This window comes from Artemia sp. Qi Xiang Cuo, chromosome 3, assembly GCF_049724085.1.
Source record: "Artemia sp. Qi Xiang Cuo chromosome 3, ASM4972408v1, whole genome shotgun sequence".
Classification (NCBI taxonomy): Eukaryota; Metazoa; Arthropoda; class Branchiopoda; order Anostraca; family Artemiidae; genus Artemia; species Artemia sp. Qi Xiang Cuo.
In genome coordinates this window covers 35,809,637-35,837,240 of record NC_142796.1, presented here as the reverse complement: position 1 = coordinate 35,837,240, position 27,604 = coordinate 35,809,637, and the positions used below count along the sequence as shown (strand labels likewise).

General features: G+C 34.2%; 1 protein-coding gene across 1 annotated transcript in view; it reads left to right on the top strand.

Moving 5' to 3' along the window:
* The first annotated feature begins 3,174 nt into the window (after positions 1–3,174).
* LOC148954045 (homeobox protein PKNOX2-like) overlaps positions 3,175–27,604 on the top strand; it is a 39,284-nt gene continuing 14,854 nt past the window's right edge. Inside the window, exons 1-6 of the mRNA XM_089086896.1 lie at positions 3,175–3,278; positions 7,182–7,359; positions 11,898–12,101; positions 20,811–20,970; positions 22,355–22,512; positions 26,251–26,497. Of these exons, the coding sequence (XP_088943022.1) occupies positions 3,175–3,278; positions 7,182–7,359; positions 11,898–12,101; positions 20,811–20,970; positions 22,355–22,512; positions 26,251–26,497 (1,051 nt within the window). The remainder of the gene's footprint in view (positions 3,279–7,181; positions 7,360–11,897; positions 12,102–20,810; positions 20,971–22,354; positions 22,513–26,250; positions 26,498–27,604) is intronic.

The following is a 27,604-nucleotide window of genomic DNA, read 5'->3' as shown; positions in this document are numbered from 1 at the left end:
GTAAACCACAAAATAGCCTCTGATAAACTTGCCAAAGTCAACTGGAAAATGCTTATTACTGATGATATTGAGGAGAGTTGGTCAAATATTAAAATGGAAATTGTAAATGTTGAAAAGTCATGCACCAGAATTTTTCAGGCAAAACAGGCAAAACATTTACCTTTTTTAACTACTAAAGTAAGCAAGCTAATCAAACGAAAACACAGAGCATGGAATTGCTATAGAAAAATATGACCACAGAAAATTATATAGTCTTCAAATCCTTTTGTAATCAAACAACAAACCAAATAAAGGAGTTTAAGAGAAGGTTTGAGGAAAAACTGGCTGAGGAAGTTAAGGATAACCCTAAATCTTTCTGGCATTATGCCACTCAAAAATGTAGCAACAGACGCACAATCCCAGATATCCTGCATGATAGTAAATCAGTTGCTGATCCTGAACTGAAAGTTGAAATTTTCAACCAATATTTCTCTTCTGTTTTTTTTCCAACTCCAGTATTGTATATCCTACACCTCCTTTATATGATGTATGGAACCAATTCTGATTACAGATACTTTGGTTCTAAAGGAACTCACATCCCTCAAATTGAATAAATCTGGTGGCCCGGATGGCATTCACCCACGTATCCTACATAAATGTCGTACAGTTTTGTGTCAAGCTCTTTCCCTGCTGTTCAGTTTATCATTAAATCTTTCTAGACTACCTCAGGACTGGAAAACTACTCATGTCATTCCTATTTTTAAAAAAGGTAGAAAGGACCTTGCTGAAAAATATCAGCCCATTAGCATGGCATTAACAGTTGTTAAGGTTCTTGAAAGAATAATCAATTCTGCAGTTGCTATACTTCTTGAAGCAAACAATGTTTTATTACAGTTCACAGCATGGCTTTCGTTCTGGAAGATCTGTTGACACCAATCTCCTTGAATCATATGATCACATCACCAAGTTGCTGGATATTGGGGTGCCAGCTGACCTGATTTTGCTTGACATTTCTAAAGCTTTTGATAAAGTGTGGCACAATCGACTTGTAATTAAATTATGCTCAGTAAATCTTGAAGAGAAATCCCTGCTCTGGATCCTTGATTTTTTTTTATTTGTGTAAACAATGTGTTCAGTTATTTGATGACTCTGGTAATCGTATTCTTTCTTCCTCAATGTGTGTTCTGACTTGAGCTTCCCAGGAAAGTGTCTTTGGTCATACACTATTTAATATCTTCATTAAAGATGCTCTTTCCATTATCAGCAGTAAATCAACTCTTCATGCAGACGACCTGAAGCTTCTTGGACCAGCTTTGTCCTGTGAAGATAATGCCCTGCTACAAAATAATCTCCAACTGCTGGGTCAATGGGCTGAGGCCTGGCTTCTTGAAATTAATGTTGCCAAGTGCCATATCATTCACTTTGGCAAACTGAATCCTTGCCACTCATATTTTTTCTTATGCCACCCATTCTCCTCTGTAAATAATGAGCAAGATCTTGATGTCACTACTGATAATGAACTGAAATTTTGCACACATGCCAAGAGGTCTGCTGCTAGTGCTAGTTCAACCTTGGGACTGATTAAACATACAATTTTCTTTTATTCCCCTAAAGTCACCAGTCTTCTTTATAAGGGACTTATGCTAAGCTTGGAGTTGGAATGTGTCTTGCCTCTCCGTATTTTAAAAAAAGACTTAAAAGTTCTTGAAGATGTGCCAAGACATGCTACTAAAGTGATATCTGGCATGCAAGAGCTTTCCTACCCTGTAAGACTCTCAATGCTGAATCTCCCTACACCTGTTTACAGGAAAAATAGAGGGGATGTCATTTTAGCCTTTAAGTTATTGAGGGCTAATATTCTCCCAGCATTATTCCCTACTGTTGGTACCAATTCTATAACTAGAGGTCATTATCTGAAACTTGTCAAGCAGTCTATAATTTCTAGAGTCCATACTCAATTCTCTCAACCCATATTGTCAATAATTGGAACAAACTATCCAATGAAACAGTTACTGCTGAATCCATTGATGTTTTTAAACAAAGGCTAGATGTTGAGTGGTCCTCCAGAGAGTGTAAACTCAATTGGGATGCTACCAAAGATGTAACAACACCTGGTCACCAGTGAATCTGCATACAACTAGTCATCATTCTGGAGCTCTACAAGGGGAAATCTTTAGATTGCTCCTAGCTGAAATTTAAGGTAACTGATGAAAATCAGGCCTGCTTCTCTTTTCTCTGTGATGTCAGCAGATGGATGATGCAGGAAGGGGCACCTGCCCACAATTATACATTTTTCTAGGATTCTAGTTCAAGCAATGGGTAATATTCTACATTTTTTGTAAAAAGTGCTTTTCATTAAGCCACTGTCACTCCTTGGACTATGATTTGTCACTTTTTCTCATATTTAAGACTGTATCTTATAATATTTTTTTGTAAATGTCCAGGATTTAAATGCATTTTCCTTTGCTGATTAATCTCTTTGTAACCTGTTTTACCTTAGTTCTCTTGTCCTTAATTTTCACAGCTTTAGAAAGATAGATGCTTTCTTTTATTTTTAGGAAAATTGAATCTAGCTACTTTTTACCAATGTTTTGTTACTTTTGGACTTGCTGTCTGGCATTACCTCTTTAGCTGATTTTAATGCAATTTCCATTGTCTGATATTCTGATCTTCTATTTTTATTATCTCATTGCAATAGTCCTCATTTTTTTGGTCTGACATACAATTCTAATGGTTCTCTTAATTGATAATTTGACCTGGGGTGCTGTTTTCATTATTTTTTAGACAAAATTATCTTATCTTCAAATTCTGAGGACAAGCTTAAATAATGGGGCTTAATTTATTATTGAATTCATTACTTATTAATAAAGAAGAAAGTAATCAGCTCTGGTAAATATATACATTACTTATTGTGCCTGGAGATATATATTTAATGATTCTAACTTAATTGAAGTCAAAATAGTGGCAAACTTGACTTTTTATATCTGTTTTGGTTTTTCCTCAATTTATTTTTTCCAAATTTTCCAAAAAGAAATGGAATTCCTCACATCTTATAGACACAAAGCCTTGGTCCAGTATAATCCTTAGCATTATGGGCATTTTTGCAACTGTATATTAAATAGGCATAAGTTGAATGGCAAAGGGTTCAATTGTTGTTTTTTTTAGATTTATTTGTGAATTATTTGTCATTTTTAGATGGGAGAAACAAACGAAGCCTTAGAAATTGGTAGAATGGTTGCAAATATACATGATAACTTCCGAGAATCCAATGTTGAGGAAGAGAAGAAAGCTATTTATGGGTATGCTATTTAGTACTGAAAAGTCTTTGATTATTCATCATACATTTCGAATTAAAAGGACGCATTTTAATGTGAATTCAGTATCTCAGGGCATGCAATGAATTTATTTCTTAATTTAAATGACAATAATGCAAGGTCTTAGACTCTTAGTCTAAGACTTTGATTCCCAGCAAGGGACACATACCTCACTGGTGGGGCATGGAAATATTTTGGTGAGTCATGATCAGAATGTGTAACCTTTGATGGACTATACTTATTTATTTATTTATTTTTATTCAATAAGGGAGGAAGTCATAGGCTTGTCGCATAACGAACACAAAAAAAAACCAGCTCAAACAGCAACACTGCAAAACACAAAACGAAAAATAAAACAAAAAAATATTCATCAGTAAAAAACAACTATATTACAGAAACTGTTTTTCATAGAATTCAGTTTCAACAAGAGCACTCTTAAATGATTATTCCGCTGTTTGCGTAGAAACTATGGTATCAGGTAAACTATTCCAAAGTTTAGTTGCACATTTAACAAAGCTACATTGACCTATTTTCTTGTGCACTTGCACTTCAGACCCTTAATTATGAAAAAGAAACACATTTTCATGTGAATGATGTCACATTCATATGCATTCAAAGAGCAAAAAAGATACATGATAGTATTGCAGCAACATCATACATTTTATAAAAAGTATTGTATTCGATAATATTTTTCATTAGTATGAAATATGGCTAAAGGACAACCGAAGAAAACATATCAAGTTAATGGCTTTATTCAGGTGAATGCGCCCAAAATTTTGAATAATAAAATTTGAATATCATGAGGGGACATCAGGATTTTAGAAATGCCCATGACCCAAAATCGGTTAGGATCCACTGGTCTAAGATCTATTTTGTTCATTACTTATTAGAAAAACATGCTAGAATGCTCACACATTCTTTAAATCAAGTTGGAAAATTCCAACTTGATTTTTGAAACACTAATTTTGAAAGCACTCCTAGAGAATCTTGGAGGTGCCTCTGATGTTGTTTTTTTGTTTGTTTTTCATTTATGTACAATTAGAATATTATAATCTCTTAAGTTATATTGTCTTAAATCCATCAGTTTATGTTTTGATATATATGGGATGATTAATTGGTTTAAAACTGTTTATTGGAAGTATACTGTACTGTAAAATCAGAATCAAAGCGATACGTAAAGCAACTAATTTGATGTCTTAACTTGAATACTTTTGATAAATAATGTTTGTTGATGTGAAATGCTCCTAATATCAAATGGGCAAGGAAATAGCATTCATTTGCAGTGCATGTTTCTATGCAGCATCCAAATTATTTTGAAATTATTCAAAGTAATAGACCTTGTAGGGTTAATTGGTGAGAGGGGGCTGTGCCTTTCCCTTGATTTTTTGCATCTTCTTCTATATTTTGAAAAAAAAATTTATTGTGGGGTGTATTTTTATAGCCTTTTTGTAGCATTTTCAGTGAAAAAAATCCGAGGAAAACTGCAAATTTGCCTCCCTTCCTAGATACTGAAAAATAAATCTTATCCCGGTCCCAGGAAAAATAATTTTCATTGACGTCCCTGTGCCTTGGACTTATTTTGCATTGAAATAGGTTTTCTTTACAAGCTCCATTGTAGAAATTTGATGACCAGGTACTTCTTTTCAGTACTGTTCTCGGGATTTTTTACAGAGGGCTAGGCGGCTTTGCTAGGGTAACATTTTTATGCTACTGAAGTATCAAAAAGTGAATATTCTTTAAATTTTCAGTGGCAGCAGTCTAAGCTTTACTTCCTTGCTGTTATAGTTTGCTTTGGTTAATCCTGCATGCAAAACTTGAGTTGGGTAGTTAGAAGGCCTCTGCAAGATTTGGGGGTAGCTCCTCCTGTACTGAGGAAGAGAGAGAGGTCAATGTCACTTGCTCTTCTTTACCTTATGAAAGAATTATATCTGGAATTGTCTTGTCTTTTTGCAATGGTTTGGATGCAAATCTATATATTGTTTAAAAGCCATGATAAGTGGTACTTCACAAGTATTTAGTGCAGTACATTTTGCTGGGAAAAAAGGTCTGTGCATGCCATAATAAAAGTTGCTTTATCTTTCTCTTTCTGTTTTTTTTTTTTTTTTTTTTTTTTTTAATGTATTTTTTTAAAATTTTAGTGTTTCTCAAGTGCTATAATTGCTTTTATATACCTAATAAGTCCACCTTAAATTCGTCATTTGAGGACTTATCTCTGTAGACCTAGTCATCAGTATGTCTGACTCCGAGGTATTTTTCTAATGGAGATATCGAAAATCTTGGAATTCTTAGGATGTTCAGCCATATTTTCCTTGCTCATTTCTAAAAAATATATTCCATTTTTGATTCAGTCTTAAGTCTCCTATTGCCTTACTGTATGGATCGCGAGTTTTTATTGACATCTAACACCACTCTGAGGCTTATGACAAAGAGAGAAACCTTATATTTAAAATAAATTATTATGTTAACATGCCATTACTTGATCTGAAGTCTTCATATGTTTTCTCATGTGTGTCCTTTGTTTTCTTAAACCACACAGTGAGGCTCCTGCTGCCCTTTGAACTAGTTTATCTCTTGTCTTTCATTAACTTATTTATAATCATTATAACTTTGGCATCATTCGAATTTAATTGACTGGACTGTTAATCTCCTGACTGTTTCTCTTGCTGCCTAGACTGCTCTCCTGGAGTCAGTTAAAAATTCTAACTCTTTTGGTACTGAAACTGTAAAAAAAAAGAAAATTATTTGTTTTTTTTTCTTTTCTTTTTTTATGGTCTAATGAGGCAGATGTCGCTTTGCCAATTTGAATTATTTCTTACTTTTTTTTTTGTATTGTTGTTTACTCTGGCTTGGTTTGTGGCTGGGAATAAATGGTGTGTGGCAAATTGTTGGTTTCGTTTTCTTATTACGTTTGTATTTTTCTTCTGTGTTTCATTTTTATATGACTTGTTTGTTTTATTCTGTTCCAACTTAATGCTGTGTTTATTGTTTATCGTTGAAAAATGTATTTATCATATTTATGAAGAATGAGGTAAAGGTTTAATAGCTACATAAATATGCGATAGTTGCTGTTCAGTTCAAATTTGCTGCATAGCCTTCAGTTTCATCAGACAATTTTATTTATGACTCTCAGTAAATTCAGTGAAAATCTACATGTAAATCAAGAAATATTTATCTTCTAATTTTCAGTGTCCGATTGGCATGCGTTTGGAAGAAATGAAGTTTCTGCATTTCTTAGAACAACCTCAATGGAAGTTGAAAAAACTTCACCTTCAATCACCTGCAAAAATTCGCAGTAGGGGGATAAAAATTTGCAAGTATGATACAATATCACATCCTTTATATGGAAATCGCAGGAGCTTTAAGTTCTTCATCTCGAATTCCAGGGATTTTTAGAATTCTTTGATTTTTGAATTTTCTGGTTTTAGAAAAATTTTAGTGATTGGTATTTATGACATTATAGAAAGACCAGACAGCCATTTCAGGCATTGTGTAACTTTTTTTCTAAAATAAATATAGACAAATAATTGTTGGATAAACTTTGACATGTTGGATAAACCATTAACTAGCTATTATCTTTAAATGAAAGGATGTACGTCTTTATTAACTTTGGTCATTTCAAGAAATAAATTTCTGGCAATATATATATATATATATATATATATATATATATATATATATATATATATATATATATATATATATATATATATATATATATAAATGAAGAATCAATGCAAATTAGTCTAGTTTAGAAATTTTCTTACTAAATTTTTCGAGTGTCGGGCGCTCTTGTTGCGCTTCAGCCATGATTTTTTTTTTTTTTTTTTTTTAACGATTATATCTTATTTTGGATTAAAAAAATATTATCTATGTTTATTTTCTTTTCAGCCATCCACTTTTTCCGCTGCTTGCGGTGCTGCTAGAAAAATGTGAGATGGCAACTGTGTCAAATAAAGCTTTAAATAAAGATGTTGGAACCTTTGAGGAAGACGTAAGAACATTCATAGATCACAATACCAAAGGAAACCAAAGATTACTCATTCCGTTAAGTGACACGACTGACCTTGTAAGTACAAGCCGAATAGTATGGGTAATGTGCAGTGTAGAAACTGGTGCTAGTGCTGACATAGAAAAATACCAATGATCTCTTGGCGTCTCTTGACATTTTTAAAGCTTTGTATTCATTTTTCTGTTAAAAACTGGAATCAGATCCTTATTGCTTCGCTAATTTTAACAGTTACACCAATTAAGTAAATTTATTATATTATTGCATTGAAAAAAATGCAAAGAAACACCAAGCGCCAGATGGCGGTAGTGTTTTTTTTTTGTCAACAATCGGCAGTTTCTGCTCTTATAATTTACCCTTACTCTTGGGTACACACTTACTGTGTTCTATTGTATATAAAAACAAATTACAAAAGGGGGTTACCGTAATGTTTATAATTGGAATGCCTAAGTTGTCTCCTCTTCTTAACCAGCTTTTTGGTGCAAGGCATAGCTTCACTCCCACTGCATCGTAATTCTCATCTGGGGACATAACTGGTGGCAACTTAAAATACTAATGTTATTATTAAAACAATTCTTGCTTTTTGAGATGATCATAGGCAGCTTATAAGATATAGATATTTATTTCAAAAAAAAAGTCGCTATCACAAGCCCACAAAGGGCCGAATTCGGACTTTTGAGTCGACAACAAATAAATCGTTACACTAAAAATGCAAAGAATAACAACAAAATAGAGAAAACCATAATGAACATCATTTAAAATTCAATAATTAAAAATGTAAAAAGTCAATTAAAACATTTAAAAAAAAAAAAATTGGTCAAAATAAACTTAGAGCGAGACATAAATGCATTAAAAACTGGTCAAACTAAACTTAGAACGAGACATAAATGCATTTAAATTAAAAGGGATACTAAGAAAGTGTCAACAATTAAACTACGGTAAATCAATAAAAGAGTTAAAAACAATAAAAACTGGTCAAGAAAGGGGGGGGGCAAGCAAAATAGTGCAAGAACCTGGGCTGTACCATCAGCTAATAAACAAAAAAAGAGGGAAAAAAAGAAACTATTGAGGCATTTTATTCATTTTCTCTGTAATGAAGGGGATAAAAGTTCTTTCGTATCTGGAAGTAACGCAGCGCCTTGTACGTATTTCGAGGTTGCAAGCTGCAACTCTACAATATGAAGACCTGCCGGCTTCTAAACTTATTGGAGATTGAATTTGATGGTGTTGAGTTTAGTCTAAAGTTGACAAAGTATGCCTTAACAGCCCTTATTAGTTTCAAGAATCAGAACAAGACCTCTAAACAGAACGCTTTTTTAATTATTTTCGAGGCTCCGTTGTAAATAATTCCAAATCAAAGCACTAAATAGCAGCTCCTTGCTATTGCATCTACTTGCAATAACTGTATGGAACTTTAAAAGTCAGTTCCAAGTAGTAATAGCACGTCAACTAAACCTTGAAGAACAACAGTTCACTTATCATTTTTGAGTTGATTCTTTGTTGTTTTCATTTTCTAGGGAATTCAGGGGCTCAAATATTTTATGGCATTTGCTCTCTATCCTGATATTTTAGTATAGATTTGTGAGGGAAGACTGACTTTAGTCAGGACATCCTTGGATGGGCTGGGGTAATCTCAAAATACCTTCAAGCTTCAATCAAAATTGTATGTCTCGTTCTTCACTTTTAGTTTTATTCATATGATTCTAGTGAAAAATTCTATTGCTTTTAAAGCACATTTACTTCCTTCAAACTTCCTTCAGTGTATAGGGTGTAATTTAAAGAAGAAAAAGAATATTTTGTTGAATTCTGGATCAGTATCCAGAATTCAACAAACTGTTAGAATGCTTCAAACACCACAAAATCTCACTATCAGCCAAGAGCATAGCCAACTATACCTGCACAAAAAGCACAGAAATTGATATCTATCATCTTATATTTGAACTCCTTGAGTCGAAAGATCTACTGAAAGATATCTGAGAATATCTAATAAATAAGAGACAACCAAGCCAGTAGCTCTGTTGCCCACAGAGTGAAGCAAAAAGAAAAGGGCTAAATAGTATCAACTGAATAGCCCGCCTGCTGTGAATTAGAAGAAGAAGAAGAAGTATCCTGTAATTCTGGATTAGGATTAGTGTACCCGCAAAGTCTATTGCACCTACTTTCCCCCAATCCCCTCCATGGAATTGGTCAATCCCCATAATAAATACTGAATTCTCAAAGTGGACTAAAGATTTAACCCCCATTGCTTTTGTCCAGAAAAAAATTGCTGAACTTAATACAATTACTTATAAAAACCATTTCCAAATATTTGTTGATGGGTCCAAAATGAATGAGAAGGTAGCAAGTGGTGCTTTCCTTCCTCATCTGAAAATTGCAATGGGCGAAAGATTATATAATAATTTATCTATAATGTCTGCTGAGTTAAATGCCATAATCATGGCATTAGAACACCTTAAGGAAAACCAACCTTTGATTGCAAATTCAAATAATATTATCATGTTCTCCGACTCTCTATCAAGCCTTGAGTTGCTGGCCTCAGCTCCTCAGTATAAGTTGGACATTGACACTTATCATTGTCTCAGTATTATAGATAATCTTAATTTAAGTGGCATAAAAAACTTATTTTCAGTATATTCCTAGCCACTCTGGCATAAGTGGTAATCATCAGGTTCATGAAATAGGAAAAAATGCTATAAATATTGGCCAGCCAAGTGGGAGAGATATTTACTGATGGAGACTATCAGATATTAATTTTAATAAGATTAATCTTATCCTTTCCCCCTTTCCCAATAAGTATCTTTCTGAAATTTATCATACAATTCGTTCTGGAACAAATGGACTAAATTTTTTTGCATTCTCACATAAGTTTTCTAATTCAAGTGGTTCAATGCCCCTGTCCCCTCTTTGCAGGCATTGTAATATGAATAATGAAACAATTGACCATTGCCTATTTGAATGTAATATGCTGACGTCTGCACAACATACCTTGCGTTGTAAACTGTTAAAATGCTTCAAACACCACAAAATCTCACTATCAGCCAAGAGCCTAGCCGACTATACCTGCAGACAGAGCACAGGAATTGATATCTATCATCTTATATTTGAATTCCTTGAGTCGAAAGATCTACTGAAAGATATCTGAGAATATCTAATAAATAAGAGACAACCAAGCCAGTAGCTCTGTTGCCCACAGAGTGAAACAAAAAGAAAAGGGCTAAGTAGTATCAACTGAATAGCCCGCCTGCTGTGAATTAGAAGAAGAAGAAGTATCCTTAGATCAGTTCTGGTCTCCGGCAACCATCACTATAGAAACTGATGTTTCTGAAAGTAAAATAATCTTAGACCAGTGTGGGCAGTCGATTAATATTTGTTTGCTTATGGAAAAATGACATTTCTCGCTAAGAACGATAGGCGTAGATGTACAATTGACACCGATATGTTTTTTGGGCTGTAGTTAGAAAACCTATGACTGAATTGACTTAAATGTGCGGGTACAAAAAATCTAAAAAATTTAATTATGCTTTCAATTGTATTAAATTAATTTAAGAGCAATTTATGCTGTCTATAGCTACTCTGGAGTCAGGAAGAGGACTCGTATATAGTACCGTAAATGCAAATATAGGGTATTGTCGATTCTATTATTTTAATTAGGCAGGCCTTTTTTTTAATTAGGTAGCTTTCCACATTGTTTTCCCCCTTTTTTTCGTTTTTTGTTAGATAAAAGTTTTTTCAACATGTTTCACTTTCCTCCCGTTCTTTGATTGAACTCTATTTTTACGTTTTAAGATCTTGAAATTATCCTTATCGTCAATGTATAGTTGCACAGATGTATAATCGTTCTATATTATAAGTTGACTTCAGAGTAGGAGTTGGACTCCCAATCTCTTTGTTGTTCTGTTCATAATTGTAGCCCCTAGTGATTCATTTAAATCGTTCTAATTTATGAGAGTAGCTCTCAAACATATTTTAGTTCTATAGCTTAGAAAAGCAGTTTTGCCCTTACCAAACCTATCGTTCCTTTTTCGATCTTTTTTTCTTACAATTTTACCCTTTACAGTGGTTTCACACTGGCTCGCAAAGCTTATCATACTGGTTTACTTAAGAACCATTCACAATGAGATGTTACTAATACCAAGCTTTAGCTAGCGCTAATTTGAAACTGTAAGATTCTTCATAAGAGTTTCTGATTGGCGAAACGATTCTATGAAATTCTGATTGGCTTAAATTGGCACTAAATGAATATTGGTATTTCTGGAATTTTATTTTGATTGCTAGTATTTTGCATTACCCATGGTGTATTGCTAATACTTTTTTACTGACCAATCATAGACAATGCTATGTTCTTGTGTTAAGCATATTACGCTATCGAAAGGCAATGTGACAAACAACTTTAACTAGTTTTAGCTAATTGTGTACTTTTAGCTAAAAATATTCAGGCTCGACTCGTAGAATTTTTTATTTTACTCCCGAGTTACTACCTATAAAGGCTGTGCTTCAACTTAATTATGATTTTGCATTTAGATCAAGGACCTTAAATATGCCTGACTCTTTTTTCTATGGCCATTCTGATTTGTTAATTATCTATTTCAATTTTCTAGATGGTTCACGCCCTACAAGTATTACAAATACACCTCATGGAACTCCAGAAAGTTCGGGATTTATGTAACGAATTCTGTACACGTTATGTTAGTAATATGAAATCCAAATTAGCACCAGAAAAACTAATCGGTTCAGTTACAGAAGAGGAGTTGACTTTAAGTTTACACGAGGAACTTTTCGACCGCCAAAGTTTTGACAGTGAGGTAAAAATATTTCTTATTTATTTTTTCCCCAATATTTCAATGCGGAATAAGACTTCGGTTGCATAAATAGCTTCTTACACAAATAATAGAACAAAAAGAGGGATTTTTTAAATGCTTTTTCATCATAGATAATGGTAACATAAAACATTACTTGAGTTAAACAACAATGCTGAGTATTCTGGAATCGCCTATGAGATTTGTTCTCTGTGGCACTTACAAAACAAAACCTTCCAGCTAAGATACCTAGAACTTGGCCCCCGTATATACAAAATGCAGGCGAAGCAACAGAAGGTGGGATATAATTGCAATCGAGCAGGTTCCCGTGATTGTCCAAAACGGTCAAGAAACTTTTGAGATGAAGGTGCCACAAACATCATTGTAAAAGAACTGACCTCAATGAACTCGGAAATGTGTATTTTGGTTTAATGAGTGATTTTTTCTGTTGTTTTAATAGCTGTCATTTTTTAATTTTCGAATTATTTATCTGGGGAAAAAATGACTAGTAAGTAACTTATGTAAGAAATACATCTAGTTCTCCGATTATGTTATTACAAACTGAATAAATTCTTAAATCTTATTCGCCTCTATTAACATTTGAGTTTTTGTAACAAATTTTCTTTATTACTTTAACTTCTTCAAAGTTTTAAAACGAACCCTCTGTTTTTATTAAGTAACGTTGTTTATTTAGAAAAGTGTCCTATGGAATGAGAAAAGTGACGATGCTCAGGTAATACTGAGAAAAAGAGTTTGTTTATTAGACTTACCAAGGACAGTGAAAATTGAATTCGATTTTTTAGTCCAGCAGATACTCAGACAACCATATATGTCGTGAAAAAATGGCAAAAAATTAGGAATCCACAGTTACTTCAAAAAGACCTTCAAATACACTTATAAAGTTTCCGCTACTAGTGTATACAAAAAAAAAAAAAAAAACGAGGCGGGCAAAACAACACAAGCAAAGAATAAGCTAAAAATACATAATGTCAAACAGCTTAAGAAAGTGCAGCTTTCCTTTGAAGGTGTAGTTGTCTTTGGGAATCAACATCTTGTTAATCTTAGAATTTTGCTAGAGAAAAGTGTTTTCGAATTTAACTGATTAAGTTTGGCTATTCATTTTCACAATTCAGTGTGGTAACACTGAGGATAATCCATAATCCATAATCTTGATAAAACGCAAGGAACAATTTTAGAAAATTGTGGTTTTTGGGTACTAATAAGCCTAAGAGTAGTACATGAGAAAAAAAGGCAGGAGGGGTAAGCAGCCCCCTCCCCCTTGCTTTTTATTCCCCCTAAAATATCTGACATAAATTTTGAGAAAACCATTTTGTTCAGCATAGTTGAAAGATCAAATAACCATGCCTCAGGGGATAACATCCCCTTTCCCCAACTGTCTTTGGGGCAAGGGCTTTAAGTCATGAAATTCGCCCATTGTTTGCATATAATATTTGTTATTGGGGAAGGGGGATAGGTTTGACCCTTGGTTTCCAAAAAGGCACGAGATATTAAGGTGAAGCTTACAGGGAACATTGATTGGAGTTTGAACTAAACCAAAAAACACACAATGTGGATGCAGGTTGTCAAAAGATGGTATCACAGGAACGACTTTGGGTTTTAAATTTGAGCTTCGGGGAATGGCAAGGAGGATGATCAATCGACCAAAAGGCAATATGTGCACGTTGTTACACTACTACAACTCCTACTTCTACTGTGATTACTACTAAGACTAAGGGTATTAAGTTGAACATTCCAGGGAATGTTGAGGGAGAAGTGTAACTAAATCAAAACACACCAAGTGCATACTGGATGTCAAAAGGCCGCATCAGTAGTATCCTAGGAACTGCATAGAGTATTAATTTGGCCCTTTCAGGGTATGACGAGGGGCATGTTCAACTGACCTAAAGGCAATAAGTCAATACTGCTACTACTACAACTGCTACAACTATCACTAAGGTCAAGGGTTTTAAGGTGAAGATTTCAGGAAATATTGAGTGGGAATGATAATTTCTTAAACTGGTTCGTTTTGTCTTGAGTGAATTATATTTTTCTTTTATTTCTCATTGGTTCGCTAGTATCCGTCGGTGGCAGTTCTAATCTTTTGGATTCATGCAAATCGCGGATATTGGCGAATGACTCGCTTTATGATTGTTTAGTATTTGGTTTTAATTCTTACAATGTTTGCCTTTTATTGAATTTTATTTATATTTTAATTTTTTGTTTTTTTTTCACATTGACTTCCTGCGTTTGTTTTGTTCGGTATTTTCCTTGAATATACTATTCTGTTCGCGCTGAAGAAGAGAGGCGGCTGTCCTCTCGAAATATTCGCTTTGTGTTTTTTTTTTTAGAAATCTCCTTTGGCGTTAAAAAACAAAACATTTTTGATCGTTTTCTTTCTTTATATTGAGTGAGAAGTTGAACTAAATTGAAAAACACTATTTGGATAAATGTTAAAGCTAGTTTCCAGAAGCAACTTAAAGTATTAAGTTGAAACTTCCAATGTATTTTTTTTAGGGAGGGGGGATGTTGAAACAAGAAAAATGTACTATATGCATATTACTGCTACAGCTATTACTACTGCTGCTAATAAGGCTAAGAGTATTAAGGTATAATTTTTATTTTGAGAGGGTCTGGGACTAAATCAAAACACGCCATTTGTATGCAGGCTGACAAAAGAACGTATTAGCAAAATCTCAGGAAGGGCTTAGAGTGTTAAGTTGAAACTTTCACTGCAGAACTAATTAGCGAAACTTTCAGTGTTGAACTAATAAAAAGGCACTCTGTGTCTACTACTATTGCTGCTCATAGTAGTAATACTACTGTCACTGTGTCTAGTGCTACTGTTACTAAAGGTATTAAAGTGAGGTTTTCAGTGATCGTTGAAGGGGATGTTGAACTAAATCAAAACTCGGCGTGTGCCTGTCGGTAATCAAAAGGTCGCATCAGGAATTTAAAACTATCTAGGCATGTTGAGGGGACGTTGAACCAATAAGCACTATGTGAATACTATTACTGCTATCACTACTACTGCTTCCACGGCTCCTACCACTACTGCTACTGTGACTACTACTATTCCTAGTGCTAATGTATTAAGGTAAATATTTTATGGAATAATGAAGTGCTACTGAATAAATCAAGACACACTATATGCACATAGGCTGTCAAAAGTGCGTATCAGCAATATCTCAGGAATGGTTTAAAGTATTAAGTTGAAGCTTTAAGGGCATTTTGAGGGGACGTTGATTTAACTTGTTATCAAAACGGTGTATCAGCAATGTCTCAGCAATGTAGGAAGCTGAAATGAAGTTATAACTTAGGGTATGAAGCTGAAACTTTCGGGGCTACTAATATTGTAAGTTTCGCTACTACCTCTTCTACTACAGCTGTTACTGTTTAATAAATGAAAATAGTGTAATTGCATCCATGCCAAAATGACATAGACGGGATGTCCTAGGATTTTATATGGCAGAAGACCCCACTGCCTTTCCATTATACAAAACAAAAGAAGATAACAAAGGAAATTTGTGAAGACAGTGAATAAAACATATATCCTAATCGGGTATTTCGGCTATATATGAACAGCTGTCTGCAGTGAAACACAATATAAAACAAATAAAAAGAGGATAAACTTTTTTTTTTAATCTCATCGATTAAATAAATTTTATTACTAAAATTAATTTTGAAAGTGTCCTAGCTATCTCGCTTTACAAAGGTTCAGCCAATATTGACCAAAAAAAGCTATTCAATCATGATACTTGAATTAATTAAAAATTAGAGCAATTTCTTTCGCATGACTTTGTTGACATAATGACAGAATGTGGGGCTGAGCTTAGGCAACGAATAGGTACTATTTGAAAGATAGAGATGGCTTTAAACGATTGTTTGCCTGTTATTTCAAGCAAATTAATGGTCCTATGTCAATTCTATATTCTTGGTCAGCATTCTCGAGACCATTGGCGGGCGTGTCTTGTTTGCCTCTCATTCCTGGTAATATAACGGCCCTGTGTCAGTTTTAAGTTATTGATCAACATGCCTTCAGATTCTAGGCCGGCATGCCTTTCCAGAAACTAACCTGACAAGTATGTGTCCAATAAAAGAGTCATGCATAATCCCGCCATTTACCCGTGCAGCCCCAGCCATTTAAACATTTGCCTCTCAATTACTTGAACTATCTGTCTTGGCTTTTCTCTGTCTACAATTAGCCATGTCTTGATGCAACCTATGGAACCTACTGCAAAATACTTGATAACTTCAATTCAAAATCAACGGACTCGGACATCGGACATTATTGCTGTCGGAAAAATTTGGCCTATATTTAACTTTTTCAAGAAAGTTTGCAAAGTTCAGCCAATAACAGAAGACTTGCAGAAAATGTCAAACAAACCACAACAAACAAGTGTCTAGATATATAATAATGTATACTTACTTGTTTAAATATTTTGCTTGGTAAAACAATAAGGGTTAGACAAAAAAAATATTTGTATTTAAGTTTTACTTATCAAAAGGAAAAAAATGCTTATGAAGATGGTTTTCTCACCTCCACGTCTAATCAATTCATTTATTTGCTATGAAAATTTGCTCTAAAGTTAAAAGGGTGAATTTCTTATGTGAGCGGGCCATACTTTATTTTGTGCAATTTCATCAAAAACTTTATCAACTTTGATGACGCCGTGGGAGTCCTGTATAAAAACACTGGACAACAAACTTGGTGCGCCACTATTGAAGTACAATGGTGCGATTCAGTCTGGTACAGATCTAATGTACACTTAAATCGGCTGATTCTATCACTAATAACTACAGAAGGGTCCGCTATTTTATGTTTTTCTTAGACACGCGTGTTTTTCATCTACATAGGGATATTAAAAAGCTGTTTCAATACTTGAAGAATATTGAATGGATTGTACGTTTATCCTTTTCAATCAGAACAATCCAGACAAGAGAAACCGCCAAATCATTTGAGATTGTAAAAGGGCAATAAACCCTTGCAAGGACAAGGTGATTTACAGACCTTTACAACAAACCAGTATACCATACCCTTGGTGAACTTCCTCGGAGAAATATAAGATCATTAATATACGAACAGGCTTAATACCAGATGCAATTGGTAGGCCGAGATATATAAGCTGCTCAGAAGAAGCAGCCTCTCTGTCATCAGAACAAGTGGTAACCGAACCAGGATCTTTAGCTTCACGGCTAAATGCTATGAAGCTAGTCTTCGATAGGTTGAAGCCTAAACCAATTTTCTCATATTCCGTGCTCAAAATGCGATAAATCTGTGGCTATACAAGCTAATATTAAAGATGTCACCAGCATAATTAATGAATGAGATGTCCATACCGGCGTTGATACATCATGTTACAGACTGCTGCAGCAGTGTGGTTGAATAATGCCGTCATTACGCATTGGGGGCAATGTAAGTACTCCCTACATACAGGAATGGCTTCGGTAGAAACTTCTAGACCTAGATCTTGCGGTACCCTAATTTCCATTATCAGATCTCTATGAATTTATGTAAAAATAATAATAATAGAACGGTCAATAACACGCTTAGATGCTGAAAGCAGAATTTATACATGAATAGCCAAGTCAAACGATCGTTGGACATCATGTCCTGCAAAATATAGTGTTTCATTCCATTCGTGAGAAGTAAGCAGAAGCTTTGCAATAAAACAATCAATATGTTCACAACTCACACCCTTTTAAAAACCGAACTAGAAATCTGATGAACTGCATTTATCAGTAATTTGATCAATAATGAGGGGCTCAAGAAGCTTACGGTTTTTTGGCCGATATGAAGAACAAGTAGTGGGATCTTTCCCTTTTTATAATCACAGGTGATATCTTTAGAGTAGAGGTAGAGTGATTGGTTAATGGCTTTCTCTGCTGCAGGATATCTAAAGCTGTAACAGGGATGCACGGTAGTTCCACAAAGAGTGCATTTTAATGGTCTCTGGCCCAGGGGGTCTTTATATTTGGAATGATTTCCAGCAAATTGGGAGCATCTTTCAATATTCAGAATGTCTTTTGCTATGTGACCGTATCATTTGTAGCAGCCTTTAGTTAAAAACCGAAACTCGTCCTTTATTCTTGCTTTAATTAACGAGTCGACATTATTACTAGTGCGACAGATATCCCTCTGTTATGGTCAATAACGACAAGTTTCCGTTTATCCTTTTGTGGACTCAGCTCTACAACGTTGTTAGAGCAACGTTGCTACTTGGCTAGACTTGCTGTAAAACTAAGCCAAAAGGCACTCTGTGCGCTGCTTGAGGGGGATGTTTAACTTAAAATGGATGCTAAAAAGGCTTATCTGCAATATTTTTCGAATGGCTATGAGCATTCAGGTAAAATCTTTGGGGGTTGTCGGGGTGTATATTGCAGAAAATATGAACGCACTATATGCATGTAGGATGTTGAAAGGGCGTATGAGCGATATCCCAGGAAAGGCTGAGGGTATTAAATTGAACCTTTCAGGCTACCACATCTACTAATGCTACTGCACATACTAATCCTATTAACGCTATTGTGACTATTTTTGACTGTGACTGCTTGTGACAACTTACGTTTATGACTAATTGCGACTTCAAATATTTATGACTGTTACTGGTACTTGTTTAGTATCCAGTAAGCACGCGATAAATGAAGTTTCGTTAATGCTAATGAAATAAAACAAAATAGCATGAAAATATAATAGTTCAGAAACAAGTTTGGGTATATATATGTACATTAGGGTGTGGGGTAAAGCATAGTATATATTAAATGCGTAACCTAACATAGCTATCTGTTTTTGCGCCTTCAACCCCAAAAAACTAGTTTGAATCTTAGTCATGGAGTGGGCAATAGCTTACTTGGCAGTGGAAACCTGTTTTTCATATATTATCAATAACTACAATAACTTGACTACAAATAACTATCAATAACTGCAATTTGACTACAATAACTACTTTTGTGTGCAACTACTTAAGACAGCAACTGCAATTGCAATTACTTCACACAGTAACTATGAGAGGCCTACTTAGGATTGCGATTGTGATTACTTGCGACTGTGACTACTTGTAATTACAACTACGACTTCTTGAGACTGCTACTGTTTCTGCTGCAGCTACTAATATTGAACTAAATCAGAAGAATGTATGTGTAGTCCCGTTGTCAAAGTAGCATAGATGCAGTATCTGAGGAATGGAATAAGAAGGTATCAAGTCGAAATTTTTTGGGAAGTTGTAGGAGATAATTAAATCAAAATAAACTTTGTTTACCCAGATTGTCAAAAGGGTATCTGCAATATCACAGGAAAATCTTAGGGTACTACGTTGGAACTTTGGGGCATTTTTTGGAAGATGTTAAACTAAATCAAAAGATAATATGCACCTCCAATTCTTTTCAAAGTGCGTATCCGCGATATATCAGGAACGGCTAAGGGTATTAAGTTAAAATTGTCTGCGCATGTTGAGCTGAAAACGAACTAAACCAAGATCCACTACGTTTATGTTGTGTCCAATGTTGTCAAGAGGGTGTATCTTCGATATCTTAAGAAAAGTTAAGGGAATTAAATTTAAACTTTAAGGGCATGTTTAAGGGCATGTAGCTTGATGGGGGTTATAATTCTGTCAGTCTCATAGAGCCTCAAATATTATGGAGATTTTCAACCCATAAATTTAAACATTTCTCCCCCGTACTTATCCATCCGAAGCATTATAGTACAACTATTATTAAAAATTGTTGTCAAATTTGGCCAACATAAATAGTTAGCCAAATTCTGGATTCTTATGTCGAGAAACCGAAAAGATTTAAAATTTTATTTTCTTCACGAATGATAAGACTTTGTCAATTAAAAACAGAGTCTAATTTGCACTTTACTGAAAAAAAAAATACATATTTAACGTTTTCTCTTTTCTAACTTTAATGCAATCAAAATTATTAAGACTTTCATGGATAAATATCAGTATATATTAAAACGTCAATCCACATTCATTTATTGTTTTTGGGAATCTTGGTTATTATGGTGATTTTTTTTATGTTATGGGAAATAAAACACATAGCTCGACACAAAGATTGTTTTCAGCAGTGTACAAATTACGGTCTGGTCTTTAGAAGGCACAGTAGGTATTAGCCTTACTCTACTGATATAGTTTCTGCTCGTTTTGAGTTTGATTTGGTTATTTATGGCAATTTTTTGTTGATTTTGGGTTTCATCTCTTTATTGAGTGATTTTTGGTCTTTGTATACTTGAGGAATTATTTGACTATATTTCTGCTGATCTTTTTTTTAATATAACCCTTTAATTATCCCAGATAAGCTTGTTTTGCACATTTTTGTTTTGTGCCGCCCACCAAATTTATTTCTAGAAGACTCTTTTGAAAAGATTTACAGCCTAGCACTAGTACCCACAATTTCTCTTTAAATTACACTAAATTTTAGTAATTTGTTGTTGTTTTGGTATTTCTCTTGTTTTTGTTTTTTTAATTATTCATGTGGTAAACGAAAAATTACTCTCTTAACACCTTTACGGAGCCTTTTTCCGTACTAACAATATGGTAAATAAGGGATGAATTTAATAGTAAGTAATTAAAATTCTGGGAAGCTGATAGCCTTACATATACGTGCTTCTAAAGGCACTAAGTAAAATCCCATTAAAAAACAGGCGTATTTAAAAGTAGGGTTAGATTTTTTAGGTGGTGACATTGACACTAATTGATTTAATTATTCATGTTGTAGGGAAATGGCATTGACTATTCCAGCAGTATTTACCAAAGGAGTAATTCTTTTGGACAAGACCACAGGACTAGCCGTTATGGCTTGTCAGATTCATGTTCGAGGTCAGATGATGATAGGTGTGACGAAAGCCCACCCCTTGTGATAGCTGAACAAGAAATGGGTAAGTAATATTATTAGTTGCCACTTCATCTTAATCTGCTATGGAGAGTAATCACAGTTTATGAGTTATCATACTCTTATTTTATCCTTAAATATTAAAATGGTCAGTTTTCAAACGAATGCCTATCCTAACACTTCAAAGTTGTTTAGTGTGTAAGTTAATGATATTGGGGCAAATTTAAACTGTTTATAACTTTTTTGAACGTACTATTTCAAGGTCATACTAATACCATTCGCGCTATTCTGGAAATCTCTCAAAAAAACCTGTGAAGCAAAAATTAGGAACTTGTCATTTCTCCTTCAATGTATTTCTTATTAATGATAAGTTGGTTTAGGGTTATTTTAGTCCTATTTAGTGCTATTAGCGTTATTTTTGTCATTGACTTTCAGATGTAATAGTAAAAGAACATTCTTTTGACAAACGTTTAATTACTATGGGCTATGTTAGCTCTTTACAAGGCTGCAACTATACCTGGAACCATGACACAGAAAAGAATTTCTTTCATTTTAGGCACACAAAAATTTTGTATCAACTATAATATGCTTACTACTAAAGAATTTTACCTTCTAACTTATGAAAAAACATGATTTTGTACCGAGGGCTATGGCTAAATACATGTTCTTTTTCTTTTTTCCAATCTTGCCTCCAAATCTTTTGGTAAGTGGCAAGGATAACGCCGTTAGTATAGGGAAAAAATATTTCATTAACGAACTACTTCTGTAACTATACTAGTTGTGGTAGAGTATTGTAGGTTTGTATTGTAATTAATTTAAGGGTTGTATATAAAACTAATAATTTCAACATTTAGAGGGCAATTTCAGTTTCTTCAGTAGTGCGAGAAATTTCAAAAAAAGGAATTATTTCTTTGTTATTGACCTGATCTACTGTAAAAATATCCAGGATCTTTTTCTTTTTTTCTGTTAACTAGCAATTAAAAGTTAAAATAGGGATAAGTCTTTTTATTAGGCAGCGACAAAAAATTATAAATATCTCGACAACATACATCAGTGATCATCATCAGCAGATAAACTAAAATATTACATTTAAAACAAACTATATTTATACAAATAAGATAATTACTTCCGGGTCGCAGATAGTTTCCGGTTCAGTGGCTGAGAGGATTTACAAACAGGATTCATTCAAAGTCTTGAGTTCTATGATATTGCCTAAATGTAAGTTGAATTTTTAATGAAAGTGGCACAAAATTCGTCTTCTTCAAATTGCAAACAACCGTTTCTGTAAACAGGAACGATCCAAGTGCAATTCAGGTCTCTTACCCATGATTTTGATTGACACATCAACACATTTATGTTAGAAACCTTGAAACATATAAAAATCGCAAAAAAATTAAAATTTTTAACCACTCATTTGTTTTGAATCTTAGATTTGTCAAAGGATCGGGTATCTATTGGAAGGACAGATAGTGATGATTCTCAGAGTGCCCCTCACCTTTCTGGGAAAAAGCCTGGAAAAGGATCCCGAGGAGCTTTGCCAAAGCAAGCAACAGCTATGCTGAAAGAATGGATTTGGCAGCATAAAGATGTAAGTGAAACTAGGTTAGGTTCATCAATAAAATGCCTGCTGATAGAAAGACCTCAGTTTTTACAAAGAAAATCTGTAAAGAAATAAACAAGACCGAAGAATCGTAAAGAAATAAGCAAAATGTAAAATAAACCATTTTTGAATTTCGGAGGATGTATCCTGAGGATTTATGTTGATTGATGACTGGGAATTTCTACAATAGGAGCTGCATAATGTTATTTTGGATAATAAGACTGTTCCTTGGTGAGTAGGTGCTATTGTATGGTAGGTACAAGAAGCTATGTGATATATGTGGTCCCATTCATCTTCATAGGTTTACATTGGGAGAAATATTGATATTTTTTTGTCACTTTTTACATTTATTTAACAGCTAAAAATTATGTTTTTTATCAATTTGGGTTTGGCCAAACTGGAAGCAGAATGTCCTGAAATAAGATGGAAGAGGTTATCAAAAAGTTTGTGTAAGTTTTAAATTAATGAAAAAAGGGGTAAGGGTCAAGTGATTAATAGAATGGGAGTGTGCATAGTCATGTTGAACTCAGATGGCGGTGAGGACTTATTATTAGTTTGTGAGTAAGCGTGGTTGCTAGCTGTTTAAGTTTTACCTCGTAAATATTTTTCTTTTTTTGGTGAAATCAAATAAAAAAAACAAGTTTTTTAAACTGAAAGTAAGGAGCGACATTAAAAATTAAAACTAACAGAAATTTTTCCGTATATTATAGTGGCTTTCCCCTCCACAACGCATCTATATTTAATCTATATTTTTTTATTTTTTTAAAAAATAGTGTTGTGATAAATATTAAAACTTTAGCTTAAATTGTGAGGCGTTTAGGAGGGGACCGCCGCTTTCATATACGGAATAATTTCTGTTCGTTTTAAGTTTTAATGTCGCTCCTTACTTTCAGTTTAAAAAACTTCTTTTTATTTATATAATTTCTGATTGTTTTTTAGTTAATGCAGCTTTTATTTTGGCTCACCGTCATTGAATAAGTAAACAAAATTTGCATAAAAATTTTACTGTTCTTTTGCTAAATGACTGTCTCTAAATTTGGTTCTGACGTAATTTACAAATTAACTTACGTAACGAACTTCTATATTCGTATATTTTTCTTCTGGCAAAAAATACAAAGTTGCAGATTTTTGCAGATATGAGCTTGAAATCTATGTAATAGGGTTTTCTGATACGCTGAATCTGAAGGTGTGATTTTCATTAAAATTCTTTCACTTGTAGGGGATATTTCCCCCCTCTTTAAAAAATCAGTTAAATTTTCTCAGGCTCGTACCCCCTGATGAGTAATATTAAACTTAAAAAAATTTATATATTTAGAATCAGCATTATAAGCCCATTCTTTTGATACATTTATTGACATCAAAATTCCGTTTTTAAAAGTTTCGATTACTATTGAGCCGTATCGCTTGTTTTTTTATTGTTTTTTTTATGACGTATATGTTATTACGTATATGAGGGGGTTCTCCCCTTAGTCAATACCACGCTCTTTAAGTTAAAAATTAAAAAAAAATTTAATTCACAAAACCCTGAATCACAAAAGCCGTTTAATTAGAATAGATAGCTCTTTTGAAAGCACTAAAAAAAAACTGTAGCGTAAAAAGCGAGGTATTGACTTGGGAGAGAGCCCCCTCATATACATCATAATTTCTGCTCGTTTTCATTTCTAATGTTGCTTCTTACTTTCAGTTGAAAAAACCTGTTTTTTTTAATTCAATTTCTGATCGTTTTTTTAAATAATGCTTGGAAATCTGGCGCCCCCTTCATAGAAATGTCCCTTACCCCAAAGAAACATCCTCTACGGAAATATTCTCCCGAGTAACCCCCTCCTCCAGCCCCCCCCCACCAGAAAAAAATCCTTCCTGAAAATGTCTGTATACTTCCCAATAACCATTAAAATATGTAAGGAATGGACAAAGTTAATAACTTGCAGCCCTTCCCCTGGGAACTTTGGGGGATTAAGTCATCGTAAAAGACACATTTATTAGATTTTCGACTATGCTGAACAAAATGAGCGTGGGAGGGGGCCTAGTTGCCCTCCATTTTTTTGTCACTTAAAAAGGGCACTAGAACTTTTAATTTCCATTCCAATGAGCCGTTCTACGATATTCAAGGACCACTGGGTCAATAAGATTACCCCTGGGGAAAAGAAAAAAAACAATTAAACACGCATCCGTGATCTTTCTTCTGGCAAAAAATGGAAAATTCCACATTTTTGTAGATAGGAGCTTGAAACCTCTACAGTAGGGTTCTCTGATACTCTGAACATGATGGTGTGATTTTCATTTAGGTTCTATAACTTTTAGGGGGTCTTTCCCCCTTTTTTTCGAAAATCAGTCTAATTTTCTCAGGCGGGTAACTTTTGATGGGTAAGATTAAACTTGATGAAACTTCTATATTTGAAATCAGAATTAAAATCTGATTCTTTTGATGTATCTATTGGTATCAAAATTCCGTTTTTTAGAGTTTCGGTTACCATTGAGCCGGGTCGCTGCTTACTTAAAGTTCGTTACCACGAACTGTATGAAAGAATGCGAACTATAGTCTGGTAGCTTGTAAAATATAAAGCCTATTAGAGGAAAGTAAAAGAAGTGCAGCTCAGTGCAGCTTAAGGATTTTACTAGGTAACATAAAATACAGTATTTTTTTTTTCTCAATATGTTTTGAGCTTTATTCTTGTCAAGCAGCTAAAAACGTTTTTGACCCATTTTTGTAATTTTAAGAAAATTGCTCGCTTTGAAAAAAAATGAATAGTGTTCAAAGTGGCTCATCTCTTAAAAAAGGGGAGGTTTATTTGACAGGTTCAAAACTGTAGAGTTAATTTTATAATGTAAAAAGACCAAGTTAAAAGCCTTTTTAACTCTTTTTTCTATTATTTAGTGAATTGAATGATTTTTCTGTTTAATATACGTAAATGCTGCACAATATGCATAAATGCTTGTGAGTGCAACCTGTGAAGATATTCATCTTGCTACTTGAATAAATAAATAGGTCTGAAATAAAAGAGACAAGGTAAAGCAAAAGGGTTTGAATTTTAGGCTAGACGTTATATTAACTATGTTTAAAGTATCCGTAATAACCATACCAACTGACCTGGGTATCCATATTAAGGATACCCAGGTTAGTTGAATTTCTTCTCGATGGTATTTATATGATAGCAAGAAAAAAAAATTATTATATTTTTTGTGAATGTACTGTCAATTGTCTTCTAGACTGTCAGTACTACTATGAGTAACACAATTCCTTGTCATAAACAAAGAAACAACGAATGCAGGCTGCTTAAAACAGTGTTATTTTGTACGGCTAGTATTAACAGGTCTGGTTTTGATAGAGGGATGCAGCCGTTTTCAAAATGAATTTCGTCAAAGACCCCACTCGTAGTTTTACTGTTCGTAGGAGGAAGCGCATCGTACTAATTATTGAATAAATAAAGATGAACAATAGTTATTTAAATAATAGAAAAGTATAATAAAAGAAGTTAAATTTTTTTATTGTTCCATGGATTTCATCTCAGTTTTGCCTGTGAAGCATTCATTCCTAGAAAGGAATGCATCAACCTTTTTCCTTATATTCTGTGCTGTGTCAAGAAATGTATTTATAATAAATTTTCGTTTCCTGTTTTAATGACATGTAAAATCTTAAATATGCATATTTCCGTAGACTGAATCTTAGTCTCGTTCATTTTTATCGGATCTTCAATTAATTTTCTATGTGATTTTGAATTTTTTCAGAGACCATACCCAACCGAAGAAGAAAAGCGAATGCTTGCCGAACGTGGGAATATCACAGTACATCAAATTAACAATTGGTTTATCAATGCCAGAAGGAGGATATTACAACCACATATTTCTGGGAGGTTACGGGACACACAGCTGTGTAAAGGAGAATCAGTAACCAAGCAGAAATTGAAGTCAGAAATATGGGAGCATCAGGGAGAGGCTAACAGTCCAGGATTGCTCTATCAGATGCATAATGCGGGTTAGCATATAATTATTTAATGAAATGTTTGGGACAGGGTTTGGTGGCTTGACTCTCCATGCTCAGTCAGAGTCTATCCGGCACAAAATGGATATCTGGATAAATCTGGGGGAAATTAATAGGAAGGGTGTGCGAAAGCTCTGTATGGCTGGTCCCAAATCTCCCATTATAGTTTCCGGATGAAGGCTAATGAAATAGAGATCAGCACAGCCAGTTTGGACTGTGAAGTCTAATGTCATTTGCTTTATTTTTATTTTAATCAACTGATTTAAGTAATGTGGAACTAAAACTATCTCTAGGCGAATGAGATTGAAGTTGCAATGTTAAAGATCTGGCCTAGAGCAGATGTGGTCTAATGACCAATATCAAAACTATTTCTGAAACTTTTAAAAGCCACACATCTAGCTTAACATGTATATTTATTTTGCTTATATCGATGTATGCAAACCAAGGGGTAAACTTTTTTTATGATGTAAGGGTGGAAATCATGCCTTTAAGCTTTTGCGAAAATCCTTCTACTTTTTCAACAAGAAAACATATGTAGAAATTACAGTCTGTACCTTCCCTAAAGAGGTATGTGGCGCATATAGTATCTCAAGACGCATGTTTGTTGTAACTATCAGGGCGAATTTCCCCTAATTCTTGTGGGAAACAATGTGCCTCTGTCCATGAAAGCTGTGAATAAAGCTTGACCAGAGGGATCCAACCCACGTTTGAACTCATTAGGAAGAAACGGAGGTAAGTACCTTGTTTTGAATGTGATACTGTTTAGTATACGGCTGCTTAAAAAAACACCCTTTCAACTGCGAAAATAAGTACTAACGTCGTGCAGTATTGTGACTCCCTATTCGGACGTCAAAGATCGATGTCACTATCATTATTGTGGGCAGACCCAAAAAGGAAGGAGGCTCAGACCTCGAAGGTCTGTTGCCTCCACTCTCCCTCCCCTCTGAAAAAACTTAAAAATCGACTGGGGGGGAACCCGGACAGAATTGTATTCTCCCACCATTACCATGTACTTTGCCAGCTGTCGGACCCTTTTTCCCTACAAAATCATCCAGCTTGACATTCAAAAATTGGAAAATCTCTAGCCGATGTATCCAAGCT